Source organism: Saccopteryx leptura, chromosome 9 (genome assembly GCF_036850995.1).
Source record: "Saccopteryx leptura isolate mSacLep1 chromosome 9, mSacLep1_pri_phased_curated, whole genome shotgun sequence".
In the NCBI taxonomy this organism is placed as follows: Eukaryota; Metazoa; Chordata; class Mammalia; order Chiroptera; family Emballonuridae; genus Saccopteryx; species Saccopteryx leptura.
The window spans coordinates 45,816,915-45,833,275 of record NC_089511.1 but is presented as its reverse complement, the minus strand read 5'-3'; the positions used below and the strand labels follow the sequence as shown (position 1 = coordinate 45,833,275).

The 16,361-nt window shown below is 48.4% G+C and overlaps 1 protein-coding gene across 1 annotated transcript; it reads left to right on the top strand.

The window, feature by feature from the left end:
- FBL (fibrillarin) lies at positions 1-16,253 on the top strand. The gene is made up of 9 exons (XM_066348514.1): positions 1-125; positions 6,975-7,187; positions 7,295-7,396; positions 7,477-7,571; positions 10,030-10,200; positions 11,801-11,933; positions 14,400-14,512; positions 15,864-16,009; positions 16,148-16,253. Exons 1-9 carry the CDS (start codon positions 116-118, stop codon positions 16,170-16,172), a joined length of 1,008 nt encoding a protein of 335 aa, XP_066204611.1. The 5' UTR covers positions 1-115; the 3' UTR covers positions 16,173-16,253.
- The last annotated feature ends 108 nt before the right edge of the window (positions 16,254-16,361 follow it).

Genomic DNA, 16,361 nt, shown 5'->3' with positions numbered 1-16,361 from the left:
TGCGTCACACGCTGTACGCCTCCGCGCGCGTGCGCTCCTTTCCACGTGCGAAAGCCCCAGACTTCTGGGATTCTGGACGCAGCCGAAATCAGAACCGTGCAGCTCCGCGCTCGCCATGAAGCCAGGTGCAGGGCGATGTTGGGGTCGGGGAAAGGAACTGGCGTCCGGCAGGAATTGGGGTGTGGGGGACTTGGTTCGAAGGCGGCGATTCTGAGAGCCTGGTCCGGTGTGTGGAGGGGGTCCTGGTTCGGTGTCGTGTAGAGAGGGTTTTGGTTCCGTCCTGTGATCGATCCTGAACCTAGGGTTCAGGTCTGGGAGTTTATGACTGACATCGGAGGTCACAGTTGTTTGTTGAGTGTCTTTGGCCTGGGGTTGGGGGTTTCCTGAACTGGCGTTCGTCTCTTTGAGGTCTTCGTTAGGTTCTTGTATATTCAACCGGAGCAGCAGTCGACGTTACTGACACAGAGTTTGAGTCCAGGCATCTGGGGTCGTGGCTCTCTGGGCGTGGGTTTGGGAGATCTCTCTTGGTTCTGAGGTGTCGAGTCTCCAGGAGCTGAGTCTAGGAGGCCCCGCGTTTGCCTCCCCTCTTGCCGCTGCTACCCCTGTCCCCTTGGCAGGCGACCCAGCTGCTATCGGAGAGGGTGAGGACTCCCGGCTTCATTATATGTGGCCCTCTGGCTCACTTTCCCGCTCTCTACTCTCCCAAGGGTGGGAGTCTCGGAGGATAAAGTGGAGATCGTTGTCCTGGTAATTCTTAAGTCCACGGTGAGATGAAACTTAACAAACCGAGGATAGGATTAGCGTGGGGAGGGAGGTAGTCATAGGGCATTCGGTTTTCCTCCAGATTCTGATGAACCCACCGAACCTCCCTGATGGTGCAATGCTGAAAGCCCTGGCTTTGACAGCAGAAGGACCTCAGTTGAAAGTTTCCATCCTGGCTCTGCTTCTTAACTTACTGTGTGACCTTGGGCAAATGGCTTTACCCAGGGGACCCCAAACTATGGCCCGCGGGCCGCATGCGGCCCCCTGAGGCCATTTATCCGGCCCCAGCCGCACTTTCGGAAGGGGCACCTCTTTCATTGGTGGTCAGTGAAAGGAGCATAGTTCCCATTGAAATACCGGTCAGTTTGTTGATTTAAATTTACTTGTTCTTTATTTTAAATATTGTATTTGTTCCCTTTTTGTTTTTTTACTTTAAAATAAGATATGTGCAGTGTGCATAGGAATTTGTTCATAGATTTTTTTTATAGTCCAGCTCTCCAATGGTCTGAGGGACAATGAACTGGCCCCCTGTGTAAAAAGTTTGGGGACCCCTGGCTTTACCTCTCAGAGCTTCAGTTTTCTCATCAATAAAATGGCACCCAGTTACAATTTAGTAAGATCATGTTAAGAAAAAATAACACTGGGTGATAATCACTTTGCAGTATATAAGTGTATCAAATCAACAAGTTGTACATTTTATTTTTATTATTTTTTTGTGTGTGTATTTTTCTGAAGTTGGAAACGGGGAGGCAGTCAGACAGACTCCCGCATGCGCCCCACCAGGATCCACCTGGCATGCCCAACAGGGGGCGACAGTTTGCCCATCTGGGGTGTTGCTCTGTTGCAACCAGGGCCATTCTAGCGCCTGAGGCAGAGGTCACAGAGCCATCCTCAGCACCCGGGCCAACTGTGCTCCAATGGAGCCTTGGCTGTGGGAGGGGAAGAGAGAAACAGAGAGGAAGGAGAGGGGGAGGGGTGGAGAAGCAGATGGGCGCTTCTCCTGTGTGCCCTAGCCGGGAATCGAACCCGGGACTCCTGCATGCCAGGCCGACGCTCTACCACTGAGCCAACTGGCCAGGGCCCTAACAAGTTGTACATTTTTAACTTACACAATATTATGTATCGATTACATCTCAAAATAGCATAGTGCTTGACCCAAATTGTTCTATATTTCTTCTCAAGGAAAAAAATTAGGATCCCTATCCCTGGTGGCTCAGCTCTTCCTAAATCAGGCTGTGCCCCTCCTTCTGACTTGCTCCACTGGAATTGGGGAAATTTCCCACTGGGGAGAAAAGCATCTGTTTTCTAGCACAGGGTTCCTCCACCCCAGCCTGTGGAGAGATGAGGTTATCTAGTGAGGGGGATTTGTGCCCCTTTCCAAGTTCTCCTTCGCGTTTGGGGATCTGCTGATGGAGTGGGGTGGGAGGTGCTAGGCTGTGTATCTCCCACTGAGACTCTGGCATGCCTACAGGCATCCTATAGTCTGATTCTTCCAAGAATGGAGGGTGCACATTCCTCCCAAGCCTTCCCCTCATTGTATTAGGATATGAAGTTGTAGACGTTCTCAGGAGTCAGCTGAATCTTAAGTGGGGTTTTTAGTCTGAGTGAGAAAGGAAGCCTTGGAGATTCTGAGCAGGGGTGTGATGTCATTCAGACTTGACTGACATTTTTTAAAAGGATCCTCTTCTATATGTAAAAGACTTTAGGGGAGCAAGAGTGGAAGTGAGCACATCAGCAGGAAGTTAATGGTGCTGTAATCTACCAGGAGATTATGTGGCTTGGACCAGAGCAGGAGCAGTCAACTTGGCTGATATTGTTACAATTTGGGAATAGATTTTAAAGACAGAGCTGGCCTGACCTGTGGTGGTGCAGTCCCCGGTTTGAAGTCCTGGGTTTGCCTGGTCAAGGGACATATGGGAGTTGATGCTTCCAGCTCCTCCCCACTTGTCTCTATCTCTCTCTTTCTCTATCTCTATCTCCTCTTTAAAATCAATAATAATTAAAAAAAAAAAGACAGCCAATAGCTTGTATGTGGGTGTGAGAGAGAGGAGTCAGTTAACTAAGGGTTTTGGTGTGTGTGGCCGGAAGGACAGAGTTGCCACTTTCGAGATGGGGAAGGCTGTAGGAAGAAAGCAGTTTTAAACCTAGGAGGTCTGTGGATCACCCCTCCCATAACTTCTAGAAGTGTATGAGAACCTGTGTTTTTCTGAGGAGCCCCAGGACGTACATGGATTAAGATAGGTTTTGAGTATCTGGGACTGAAAATTTACTCTTGTGCCCCCTGTATACTGTGCCATGCCTCTGCTTTCCAAGTCTCTGTTCTTTCAAGCCTGGTTGAGAGTCTCTTAGACCTACTGGTTTCTCCCCTAAGTAGGAGGCAGGACTCATTGCGTTGAGTTGGAATAATACTCAAACTCTGCAGTCGGCATATTAAGTGCTTTGTATTAAGTTATTTAATCTTTTTAAGTCTATGAGGTGGGCACTGTCATATCTTCATATCTCTGACTTAGAGATGTTTTCAAGACTTTCACAGACTTTCCTCTCTAGAGTTGCTAATGGTACGGCCATATTTTTGTATGGGGTACATGAACTGCTTGAGGAGAGGTACCAGGACTGATTACCATCTGATCACCTATTTCTTGCATGAAGAGTGGCTACTTTCTCCATGAGGTAGAAGCCAGAGGTTTGAGAGTCATCAGCAGACAGTGTACTTAATATTTCTTGAGCCCATACTTCGTGTCAAGTGTTGTGCAAAGTGCTAGGGATGCAGTGGTGACCAAAACAAACATCCCTGTCCTTTTGGAGCTTGATTCTAATGGGAGAGGTAGCAGTAATAATGTTAAAAATATCATGGGTAGGCCCTGGCCATTTGGCTCAGTGGTAGAGTGTTGGCCCAACATGTGGATGTCCCGGGTTCAATTCCCAATCAAGGCACACAGAAGAAGCGCCCATCTGCTTCTACACCCCTCCCCTTTTCCTTTCTCCTCGCCCCTCCTTTCTTCCCCTCCCGTAGCCATGGCTCCATTGGTTGAAGTGAATTGGCCTTGGGTGCTGAGGATGGCTCCGTGGCCTCTGTCTCAGGTGCTAAAAAATGGCTTTGTTGCTGAGCAATGGCACAAGATAGGCAGAGTATCGCTCCCTAGCGAGCTTGCTGGGTGGATCCCAGTCTGAGCACACACAGGAGTCTGTCTCTGCCTTCCCTCTTACTAAAAAAAAAAGTAAAAATAAAAATGCCATGGATAGTAATTGATAGGAGGTAAAAGAAAGTGGGTTAAAGGTAGGATAGCCAGAGAAGGCCCTTTTGAGGAAGAAAATTTTAATCAGAGACCTGCATGCAGCAAAGGAGTTGGTGAGCCAAGCAGATGTCCATAGGATCCTGGCAGTGGGAACAGCAGGTGTTAAAGGTTGAGAAGCTGGAGAATGAAATTGTTCTTGGGTGGGAAAAGTGTGTGGCCCGGTATAAAGAGAGTGAGGTCAGAAAAGTCTGCAGAAGGTGGAGCCCTATGATGGTGGGACTCAATTTGGGCTATACGTTAGGATAACCTGAGAAACTTTTAAAAGTTCCTCACTCCCAGGCCCCCAGACAATTAAATCAAAATGTCCAGATTCCAAGAATTAGCCAAAGGTGATACCCAATGCTTTAGGGCTTTGGGAGCCAGAGAAAGAAACTATTTCATTTGAATATGATGAAATATCACTGAAGGGGTTTGGGAAGGGGATTGATGAGATCTGATGTTTGTTTTGTTTTTTAGCGACATAGAGAGAGAGAGAGAGAGAGAGAGAGAGAGAGAGAGAGACAGGGACAGGCAGACAGGGAGGGAGGGAGATGAGAAGCATCAGTTCTTCATTGCGGCACCTTAGTTGTTCATTGATTGCTTTCTTGTATCCAGCCCAGCCAGTGTCCCCTTGCTCAAGCCAGCGACCTTGGGCTTCAAGCCAGCAACCATGGAGTCATGTGCATGTTCCCATGCTAAAGCTGGTGATCCCTCTCTCAAGCCAGTGACCTCAGGGTTTTGAACATGGGTCCTCTGCTCCAGGCCAATGTTCTATCCATTGTGCCATCACCTGGTCAGGCCTGATGACCTGATTTTTTTTTTTTTTTTACAGAGACAGAGAGAGAGTCAGAGAGAGGGATAGACAGGGACAGACAGACAGGAACGGAGAGATGAGAAGCATCATTAGTTTTTCGTTGCACATTGCAATACCTTAATTGTTCATTGATTGCCTTCTCATACGTGCCTTGACCGTGGGCCTTCAGCAGACCGAGTAACCCCTTGCTCAAGCCAACAACCTTGTGTCCAAGCTGGTGAGCTTTTTGCTCAAACCAGATGAGCCCGCACTCAAGCTGGCGACCTTGGGGTCTCAAACCAGGGTCTTCCGCATCCCAGTCCAATGCTCTATCCACTGCGCCACCACCTGGTCAGGCTGATGACCTGTTTTTAAAAGGGCATCTCTAGCTGCTACATGGACAGTAGTCTGTAGAGTGAGGGAAAGAGAAAATGTAAAAAGCTCTTGGTTATGTGTAGGAGTTTCAAAACTTGATTATTACAAGTAACTTTGTTGAAACTTAATTATTACGGGTAACTCTTTTGGAGCGTCCTTCTCATACACCAAGGTTATAGGTTCGATCCCGGGTCAGGGCACATATAAAACTCAACCAATAGTAATAGGAATAGCTATTAAAAAGTTGTATATGTTAATTTTTCAGGCCATTAAGATGCATATAGATTTCATAGGATGTGAATCTAACCTTTATAAAAACTTTAGCAAGTTTGCTATTGAATAGTTTATATCAAGTCAGATCATTTTATTTATTTTAGAGAGAGGCAGGGAGAGAGAGACAGAGAGATAGGAACATCAAGCTGTTTCTGTATGTGCCCTGACCGGGGATTGAACTGGCAACCTCTACACTTCCAGACAACACTCCAACAAACTGAGCTGTTTGGCCAGGGTTTAATTTTTTTTTTTAATTAATTGATTTTTAGAGAGACAGAGGAAGGGCGGGGGAAGGGAAGCATTTATTTGTTGTTCCATTCAGTTGTACATTCATTGGTTGCTTCACACATATTCCCTGACCAAGGATCAAACCTGCAACCTTGCCGTTTTGGGACAACACTCTTAACCAACTGACATAACCAGCTAGGGCCAGGTGAGATCATTTTAAATCAGCACTGATTTTCACACTATTGTTTTATAACTTAGGATTTTTCTGACTGTTACTGAAAAGCTTTTGAAACTGTCAAAAGTCAAATTCTGAATCTGTTAGTATCAGGAGAATTCTCTCTGCTTCAATATTGTTTTGTGCTCAGTGAAGTGAAGAATGTTTGCACTATCCTGAAGTGATGAAAGTGAAGTCTCTGAATCTTTTTTTTTCTTACACTTTCAGTCTTGCTGACAAGCCCTAAGCTGCTTATGAACTGTTGCCCATCCATAAAGCACAATTTTTTTCCCTTTTACTTTTTTAACCTGAGCTGGCAGAGACTTCTACAATCTTGAGAGCAGATCATTTAACAGAAAAGACATCATGCAAGCTGCCCTCTGTTTGGGTGTTGGGGCTTTTGTTCCACACACAAGGTCAGGCGTAGGAAGATAGGAACATGTTGCCACGGTCTGGGGGACCCTATTGCCTTGGTGCACATGTGTACACATACACACAGTGTTCTGCAGACTAATTTCTACTGACAATAGAATGAAGTCTATGAATCCACCATCCAACCAAGAAGAACGGAATACTGACAGTAACATATCTACCTACACGTTCCTCCCCTATTCTAACCCCATAATTTCCCCCTACCATAACCCAGCATGTAAGTTTTATACTTTAATCATTCCCTTGCCTCTTTTGGGGGTGAGGGTGGGACATGGATTACCACATATATCACCACAACATAGCATTGTTTCATTTCAGTTTTTGCCGAACTTTATAAAAGATACTATGTTGAATATGGTTTCTTTGGACTTCTTTGTCACTTAATATTTTGATTCTAAGATTTAGCTGTCTTTGGCAAGTCCTTTTCATTTTGATCGTGAATATTCCCCTTGTTTTGGTCAATTGTGCTGGTGGGCATTTGAGATAGTCCTGATTTTTCTGCTGCTGTGGACACTTGTGGATAAGCCTCCTGATATTTCCCCATTTTCTTTCCTGAGTAGAACTGTGAGTTGTAGGAGTAACATTTCAAGCTTTGTTTCCCTGATTTCTATTTCCACCATAGGTTTCAGCCCCCGTGGGGGTGGCTTCAGTGGCCGAGGGGGCTTTGGTGACCGAGGTGGCCGAGGAGGCTTCGGTGACCGAGGTGGCCGAGGAGGCTTTGGTGACCGAGGTGGTCGAGGCGGAGGCCGAGGAGGATTTGGTGGGGGCCGAGGTCGTGGTGGAGGCTTCAGAGGCCGTGGACGAGGAGGAGGAGGAGGAGGAGGAGGAGGAAGAGGTGAGTGAGGTTCGGGTGGTGTGATGGAGAAGTCTTTCCCTGGGCTTGGGGAGTGGAGAGGGAAGAAATATGGGTTGTCCTTCTCTCACTGTGTCTCTCCATTGTAGGTGGTGGGTTCCAGTCTGGTGGCAACCGGGGTCGTGGTCGAGGAGGAAAAAGAGGAAATCAATCAGGGAAGAATGTGATGGTGGAGCCTCACCGGCATGAGGGTGAGTGAAGAAGGCAGGGAATCTGCTGAGGGTGGGGTGGGGCCCAGAGTCCTCACCACTGCTCTCCTCCCCTCACTCAGGTGTCTTCATTTGTCGAGGAAAGGAAGATGCACTAGTCACTAAGAATCTGGTCCCTGGAGAATCAGTTTATGGAGAGAAGAGAGTCTCAATTTCGGTGAGACCTATGCTCCTCTCAAAGCTACCAGGGCTCTAGCTGATGTTGTAACCAGCAGTCTGGTCTACCTGCCTCTAGCATGTGTCCTATAGACAGCTGTGGGAGGGGGTGGGATCATCTTAATACATAATTCAGATTGTGCACTCTCCTCCCCAAATGCCTTCTGTGACTTCAGGTTAATGTTTCAAGGGCAGGCTGGAAGGCGCTATACTTTTTGTGTGTGTGTGTGTGTGACAGAGACAGGGACAGACAGACAGAAAGGGAGAGATGAGAAGCATCAGTTCTTCGTTGCAGCACCTTAGTTGTTCATTGATTGCTTTCTCATATGTGACTTGAGCGGGGGGCTACAGCAGAGCAAGTGACCCCTTGCTCAAGCCAGTGACCTTGGGCTCAAGCTGGTGAGCCTTGCTCAAACCAGATGAGCTCGTGCTCAAGCTGGTGACCTCAGGGTTTTGAACCTGGGTCCTCTACGTCCCAGTCTGATGTTCTATCCACTGCACCACCGCCTGGTCAGGCGCACTACACATTTTTTTTTTTTTTTTTTGTATTTTTCTGAAGCTGGAAACGGGGAGAGACAGTCAGACAGACTCCCGCATGCGCCCGACTGGGATCCACCCAGCACGCCCACCAGGGGCAATGCTCTGCCCACCAGGGGGCGATGCTCTGCCCCTCTGGGGCGTCGCTCTGCCACGATCAGAGCCACTCTAGCGCCTGGGGCAGAGGCCAAGGAGCCATCCCCAGCGCCCGGGCCATCTTTGCTCCAATGGAGCCTTGGCTGCGGGAGGGGAAGAGAGAGACAGAGAGGAAGGAGGGGGGGGGTGGAGAAGCAGATGGGCGCTTCTCCTATGTGCCCTGGCCGGGAATGGAACCCGGGTCCCCCGCACACCAGGCCTACGCTCCACCGCTGAGCCAACCGGCCAGGGCCTGCACTACACATTTTTATCTTCCCCTTCCCACTTCCTGGCATTACCTCCTTCCACTGTCACCCCGACTCTCTTCCAGGCCACACTGACCATGCTGTTCCCTCTGCCTAGAATATTCTTCCAGCTGTGTGTGTGACTGGTTTGCTCTCATCACCAGCTTCTCTGGGCAGGTGTCACCCTGTCTTTCTCAAAGGCCACCCTGCACCACACTGTCTGGCAAAAACAATCCTTACCACCAGTCCCCTGCCCTATTATCACTTATCATTTTCTTTTTTAATGTTTTTAAATTTATTGATTTGAGAGAGAGAGAGGAAGGGAGGGAAAGAGGGGGGAAAGAGCAAGAGGGCAACGTTGCTTTGTTCCATTTATTTTTCCACTCATTGGTTGATTCTTGTATGTGCCCCATCCAAAGATTGAACCTGCACCGTGGCACATCGGGACACTGCTCCAAGCAAATGAGCTACCCAGCCAGGGCTTCCCATGTCATTTTCTTTCATTCTTTTTTTAGAGAGAAAGAGAGAGAGAGACAGGAAGGGAATGAGATCGCATGTCATTTTCTTAATGGCCAGGCCTACTCCTGCCTCAGAACCTTTCTGTTGTCTTTCTTGCTGCCTGGAATGACTTTCCCCCCAGATAGCTTGAATGGCCCCTCACCTCTTTCAGATCTGCTTCTTGGCTCTTCCCTGGCCACCGTTCTCATTTTCACCTGACCCTGGTCCCTGTACTTTACATCTACTTTCCTGTTCTTTCTCCTTAGCACCTGTCACTGGCTATGTCATATGTGAGTTAGTTCAGTGCATGCTTACTCTTTTTTTTTTTTTTTGAATTTTTCCAAAGTTAGAAGTGGGGAGGCAGTCAGACTCCCACATGTGCCCAACCCAGATCCACCCAGCGTGCCCACCAAGGGGTGATGCTCGGCCCATCTGGGGCATTGCTCTGTTGCGGCTGGCGCCATTCTAGTGCCTGAGGCAGAGGCCATGGAACCGTCCTCAGTGCCCGGGCCAACTTTGCTCCAATAGAGCCTTGGCTGTGGAAGGGGAAGAGAGACAGAGAGAAAGGAGAGGCAGAAGGGTGGAAAAGCAGATGGGCGCTTCTCCTGTGTGCCCTGACCGGGAATCGAACCCAGGACTTCCATGCACCGGGCTGACACTCTACCCTGAGCCAGCTGGCCAGGGCCTCATGCTTACTCTTTAAGGGCAGGGGTCTTTGTCTCATTCATTGTGTGTCCCCAGGGCTACTATTGGATCTGCTCACAGCATGTGCTGGCACCACAAATGTTTGTGGAATGAATGCATAAATCTTGCCATTATCTGTTGTGCTCTTGTCTCTGTGTTTATTGTCTATCTCTGCCCCTTTTCCCTGAGTCATTAACTTCCATGAGAGGGTAAACACTGCATCTGTGATGGTCATTGATATGTACCCACATTTGTTTCTTATACAATGATTGAGTTCCTTTGAGGGTACTGGTGTTAAGGGCAGTGGGGACTTGCAGAAGAATCTGGCACTGACTCCCATCCCCATCTCTCCCGGTCCAGGAGGGAGATGACAAAATTGAATACCGTGCCTGGAACCCCTTCCGCTCCAAGCTGGCAGCAGCGATCCTGGGCGGTGTGGACCAGATTCACATCAAGCCAGGGGCCAAAGTGTTGTACCTGGGGGCTGCCTCAGGCACCACCGTCTCCCATGTGTCTGACATTGTAGGTCCGGTGAGTAGGTGGAGGTGTGGGGGTTGCATACGAGTAAGGGATGATGGTGAAGTGGGAGGGAGAGAAAGACCACCTTCTCTGCCAACCTGGAATCAGAGGCCTGGCTGCTTCCCTGAACTGCCTGGCTTGGAGGCTGGCCCTCCCCTCTCAGAGTGTCTGTGAGTAAAAGGAGCAGCTTGAACTTCCTGATCTCCAAAGCCTCATTCAGTTTCATTCCTGAATTCTTGGCCCAGAGGGCAGGGGCAGGGGTATCAAGTGACCATTTTTAGCCAGACCCAGAACTGAGTGTATAGATACCAGACTAGATTTGACTGCCCTTTGAAAAAATGTTGCCTAACCAGGCGGTTCACAGTGGTTAGAACATCGTACTGGGATGTGGAGGACCCAGGTTCGAGACTCCGAGGTCTCTGGCTTGAGTGCGGGCTTATCTGCTTTGAGCAAGGCCCACTAGATGGAGCACAAGGTCGCTGGCTCGAGCAAGGGGCCACTTGGTCTGTTGTAGCGTGCCCCCCCCCCCCCAAGGCACATATGAGAAAGCAATCAATGAACAACTAAGGTGTCACAATGAAGTTTTTTTTTTTTTGAGTCAGAGAGAGGGATAGACAGGGACAGACAGACAGGATTGGAGAGAGATGAGAAGCATCAGTCATTAGTTTTTCGTTGTGACACCTTAGTTGTTCATTGATTGCTTTCTTATATGTGCCTTGACTGCGGGCCTTCAGCAGACCGAGTGACCCCTTGCTCGAGCCAGTGACCTTGGGTCCAAGCTGGTGAGCTTTTTGCTCAAACCAGATGAGCCCGCGCTCAAGCTGGTGACCTCAGGGTCTCGAACCTGTGTCCTCCGCATCCCAGTCCAATGCTCTATCCACTGCGCCACCGCCTGGTCAGGCTCCACAATGAAGAATTGATGCTTCTCATCTCCCTTCCTGTGTGTTTGCCCCTCTCTGTCCCTTTCTCTCTCTCTCTCTCTGTCAAAAAAAAAGAAAGAAAAAAATGTTTGTCCCCAAAATATGATCTGATTCCTCTCTTGAAACAACAGGAGATCTCAGTGTCTGGGCCGGCGTGGCTGTGCAGGCTCCCTGTTTAGAGGGCACCTGTGCATCTCACTTCATGACCCTAGCTCATCTACATAACTAGACTGGAAATCCCGGCTCTGGTGTGGGCATTGAACAATGACATGGCTTTCAGTAAAGTGTTTAATCTCACTGAGCTTCAGTTTACCCCTCTGAAAATAGAGTTATTGTGAATATAAATGAGTCAATTCCTGTAAAGTGCTTAGAGCAATGTCTAGCCCATTGCAAGTAGTCTTAGCTGTTATGGCTTCATCTATATGCCCTAGCTTCCTGGTTTTAAGCCTGTATTGGGGGCCTGGGCTTTTAGATCAGGCGGAGTGGGAATGAATAACCCTTGGCCAGTGACTTCATGTCTCTGAACCTCAGTTTATTCATCTAAAAAATGGACATAATAATAATAAAATAGTTGTTAAATGCTAGGGTTTTGATTTGCATGTTTAAAGAGAAGCTGCATGCTGTGTCTGGGCCTAAAGTAGGTGCTCTATACATGAGAAATAGTATTATTATTTTTATTTGATTTATTTTAGGACGGTCTAGTCTATGCAGTTGAGTTCTCCCACCGCTCTGGCCGTGACCTCATTAACTTGGCCAAGAAGAGGACCAACATTATTCCTGTTATTGAAGATGCTCGGCACCCGCACAAATACCGCATGCTCATTGGTGAGGGATCTGGGGGTTGACCCAGGTGGGGTAGGACAGGCCATTCCAGGTTTCCTGGAAGAGGCTAGAGCCCAGATTTGTTTGGAATTGGAGTGGATGAGCAGGCCTCTTCAGTACAGGGATGTAAAGGGTGGGGGGAAACCAGCTGAGGTTGTGAAGATGGTGGTTCTGCTTGATGGTGGTTCTGGTACCGTTAGAGGGCCAGCCTCCTCTCCTGTCATCTTTTGCTTCTCTCCCTAGGCTGCCCCGTACTTCCTGCCTCCCTCTAAAATAGGGTACTTTTACACTGCCCCAGCATATGTATGAAAACTTCCTTCAGAGGTCCTCATCATCATTGGTGAGATCATGACCCAGAAGGCACAAACTGAGTGTGGCCTGGCCCAGAGGAGCCCATTGTGTATATCAGTGACTTTGATTTATTATTATTTTTTAATTCAGAAGCAAAATGTTAAAAGTATTTGAATAATTTGATGGGGTTTATTCCCGATTTTTTTTTTCTTTTTCCCAGAGAGAGACAGGTAGAGAGATAGGAACATTGAGCTGCTCCTATATGTGCCCTGACCAAGTATCAAACCAGCAATCTCTGTGATCTGGGACAATGCTCCAACCAACCGAGCTATCCAGCAAGGGCTTAATTTTTATTGATTTTTAGAGAGACAGAGAGGAAGGGAGAGAGGAGAGAGGGGGAAGGGAAGCATTCATTTGTTCCACTCAGTCATGCATTCTCTGGTTGCTTCCCGCATGTGTCCTGGCTGGGATCGAACCTGCAACCTTCTTGTTTTGGGACAATGCTCTTAATTGACTTAGCTAATCGGCTAGGGCCTAAAAGTCAGTTTCATTATACTATATTTCCATTTTTTTTTTTAATTACATTACCTTAAAAATATTATTTTGGCCTGACCAGGCGGTGGCACAGTGTATAGAGCGTCGGACTGGGATGCCGAGGACCCAGGTTCGAGACCCTGAGGTTGCCAGCTTGAGTGCGGGCTCATCTGGTTTGAGCAAAAGCTCACCAGCTTGGACCCAAGGTTGCTGGCTCGAGCAAGGGGTTACCCAGTCTGCTGAAGGCCCACGGTCAAGGCACATATGAGAAAGCAATCAATGAACAACTAAGGTCTCGCAACGAAAAACTGATGATTGATGCTTCTCATCTCTCTTCGTTCCTGTCTGTCTGTCCCTGTTTATCTCTCTCTCTGTCCCTGTAAAAAAAAATATTATTTTGCATTCTGCTAGTTTTTCTTTCTGTGAGTTTTCCATGCACTTATACCATACTCTTTGTCCTGTGACTTGTTTGTATCTGACAGTCCTGCAGATGCTCTTGCCTTTAGGTGCTTACCACTACTTGCCTTTTTTTGTTTGTTTTTTTTGTTTTTTGTATTTTTCTGAAGCTGGAAATGGGGAGAGACAGTCAGACAGACTCCCGCATGCGCCTGACCGGGATCCACCCGGCACGCCCACCAGGGGGCGACGCTCTGTTGCGACCAGAGCCACTCTAGCACCTGGGGCAGAGGCCAAGGAGCCATCCCCAGCGCCCAGGCCATCTTTGCTCCAATGGAGCCTCGGCTGCAGGATGGGAAGAGAGAGACAGAGAGGAAGGAGAGGGGGAGGGGTGGAGAAGCAGATGGGTGCCTCCCCTATGTGCCCTGGCCGGGAATCGAACCCAGGACTTCTGCATGCCAGGCCGACGCTCTACCACTGAGCCAACCGGCCAGGGCCCTACTTGCCTTTTTGATGATGTGTCTGTCCTCCCCCTCCCACCCTAACCCAGGAGAGTTTTAAGGACAGGGTCCAGGTCAGACTCATCTCTCTGTCCACATACCCAGCCCTGGGCTGGCCACAGAGTAGGTGGCAACCATGGTTTATAAGAAGCATGAATGAATAGTGTGACTGGGTTTTAGACCCATCTTGGATGCAACTTGAAGGGAGGGGGATCAGTGGAGGAAACTGAGACTAGAGGCAGAGAACAATACACTGCCAGGAATCTGCAGACCCCATGGGAGGAACTGGGAAGATTCAGTAGACCCAGCTTTTTTTTTTTTTTTTTTTTTGTATTTCTCTGAAGCTGGAAACTGGGAGAGACAGTCAGACAGACTCCCGCATGCGCCCCACCGGGATCCACCCAGCACACCCACCAGGGGGCACGCCCTGCCCACCAGGGGGTGACGCCCTGCCCCTCTGGGGCTTGTCAGTACCAGAGCCACTCTAGCGCCTGGGGCAGAGGCCAAGGAGCCATCCCCAGCGCCCAGGCCATCTTTACTCCAATGGAGCCTCGGCTGCGTAAGGGGAAGAGAGAGACAGAGAGGAAGGAGAGGGGGAGGGGTGGAGAAGCAGATGGGCGTTTCTCCTGTGTGCCCTGGCCGGGAATCGAACCCGGGACTTCTGCACGCCAGGCCAATGCTCTACCACTGAGCCAACCGGCCAGGGCCCAGTAGACCCAGCTTTTAACAGCCACTTCTTTATCCCTAGCAATGGTGGATGTGATCTTTGCCGACGTGGCCCAGCCAGACCAGACACGGATTGTAGCCCTGAATGCCCATACCTTTCTACGTAATGGAGGACACTTTGTGATTTCCATTAAGGTGTGGGGCTTAGAGGAATCTAAGATGGGGTGCTAATATCTTCTCTATCATGAACTGTCAAGCAGCAAGTCAAAACAAGGGAGACTTCATCACCCCTAATCTAGTTAGTGTATTGTCAGACTTTATCCCTTCCCAGATCCCTACAAGCCAGAGGTTCTCAACCTGTGGGTCGCGAACCCGGTGGGGGTCGTACGACCAAAATACAGGGGTCGCCTAAAGCCATCGGAAATACATATTTTATTTAAAAATGTATAATAAATATGTATTTTCTGATGGCTTTAGGCGACCCCTGTGTTTTGGTCATTTGACCCCCGCTGGGGTCGCGGCCCACAGGTTGAGAATCGCTGCTACAAGCCATCCCTTGGCCCCAGATAGCACAAAATGAATAATGTCTGCAAAACTAGCAGCTTTGGATTTTTTTTTCTTTTTTTCTGAAGTGAGAAGCAGGGAGGCAGAGAGATAGACTCCCACGTGTGCCCGACCGGGATCCACTCGGCATGCCCACCATGGGACAGTGATCTGTCCATCTGGGGCATTGCTACATTGTAACCAGAGCCATTCTAGTTCCTGAGGCAGAGGCCATGGAGCCATCCTCAGTGCCTGCACCAACTTTGCTCCAATGGAGCCTTGGCTGTGGGAGGGGAAGGGGGGGGGAAGGGTGGAGAAGCAGATGGGCGCCTCTCCTATTTGCCCTAACTGGAAATCAAACCCAGGACTTCCACATGCCAGGCTGATGCTCTACCACTGAGCCAACCTGCCAGGGCCTAGCAGCTTTGGATTTAGAGGCAATAGAATATAGTGGTTAAGTACATAATACGTCTGACAATCTGAGTTTGAATTCCAGCTTGCTGACTTTGAGCAAGTTACTTAACCTGTGTGTTGTTTCTTCATTTGTAAAATAGAAATATTAGTCCTGTTTTTTTAGTGTCTGTGTAAGGATTAAATTTATAAATATATATGTGATATTTAAAACAAAGCCTGGTGTAAATACTATTTAAGTGCTAGATGCATTTTAAAAAATTTTATTTTGAAAAACGGAACCCTGCCATGTGTCCCCTCAGCCAGATTCACTATTTTCTTAGCCTTTTACTACATTTGTTTTCATATTCTCAGCTGCATTATTGTTGTTAAAGAGGAAATGGGGGGGGGGGGTCTCTTGATTATAAAATTTAAATACTGGCTTTTAAATAAATAGGAGTCTGTTGAAGCCTACCTGTTCTAAATTTAGACCAAATTGAAAATTTCCAAAACTTGAGCTTCACCATTTCCAATAAAATAAAGTACTCTGACTTAACACAAAAAGGTTTAAATAGCCCAAAGCCTTCTTGCAGTTTCAAATCCTCTTTTGCAGGCCAACTGCATTGACTCCACAGCCTCTGCTGAGGCAGTGTTTGCCTCTGAAGTAAAAAAGATGCAACAGGAGAACATGAAGCCCCAGGAGCAATTGACTCTAGAACCATATGAAAGAGACCATGCTGTTGTCGTGGGTGTGTACAGGTGAGCAGGGGACCCAGTACTCGGCCAGGACAGAGCCACAAAGATCCCTCTACCAAGAGCCACAAAGGTCACTACTTGTTAGGAGTGCCCCTAAAATAGTGACAAGTTCTCACACCCCTCATCTCCTTCCTCTCTCAGGCCGCCCCCCAAGGTGAAGAACTGAAGTCCAGCGCTCCATTTAGATCGCGAGAGATTGTGTTGCTACAGTTACCCATGTGTTTTTCTATTAAAAGACTTATCTTTCCTTCGGTCTGGGTCTGATGCTGATTGCCTGACAAGTTCTATTGACCATGGGGCGTGGTAATAGGGGTGGACAGCCTGAGCAGGTCACACAGCGCATGCTCTTTTCTTA

Excerpts from the sequence above, each read along its gene's own strand:
- FBL (XM_066348514.1), top strand. Across the intron at positions 7,188-7,294 it reads AGGAGGAGGAGGAGGAAGAG|GTGGTGGGTTCCAGTCTGGT; the intron begins GTGAGTGAGGTT and ends TCTCCATTGTAG. Across the intron at positions 7,397-7,476 it reads GGAGCCTCACCGGCATGAGG|GTGTCTTCATTTGTCGAGGA; the intron begins GTGAGTGAAGAA and ends CCCCTCACTCAG.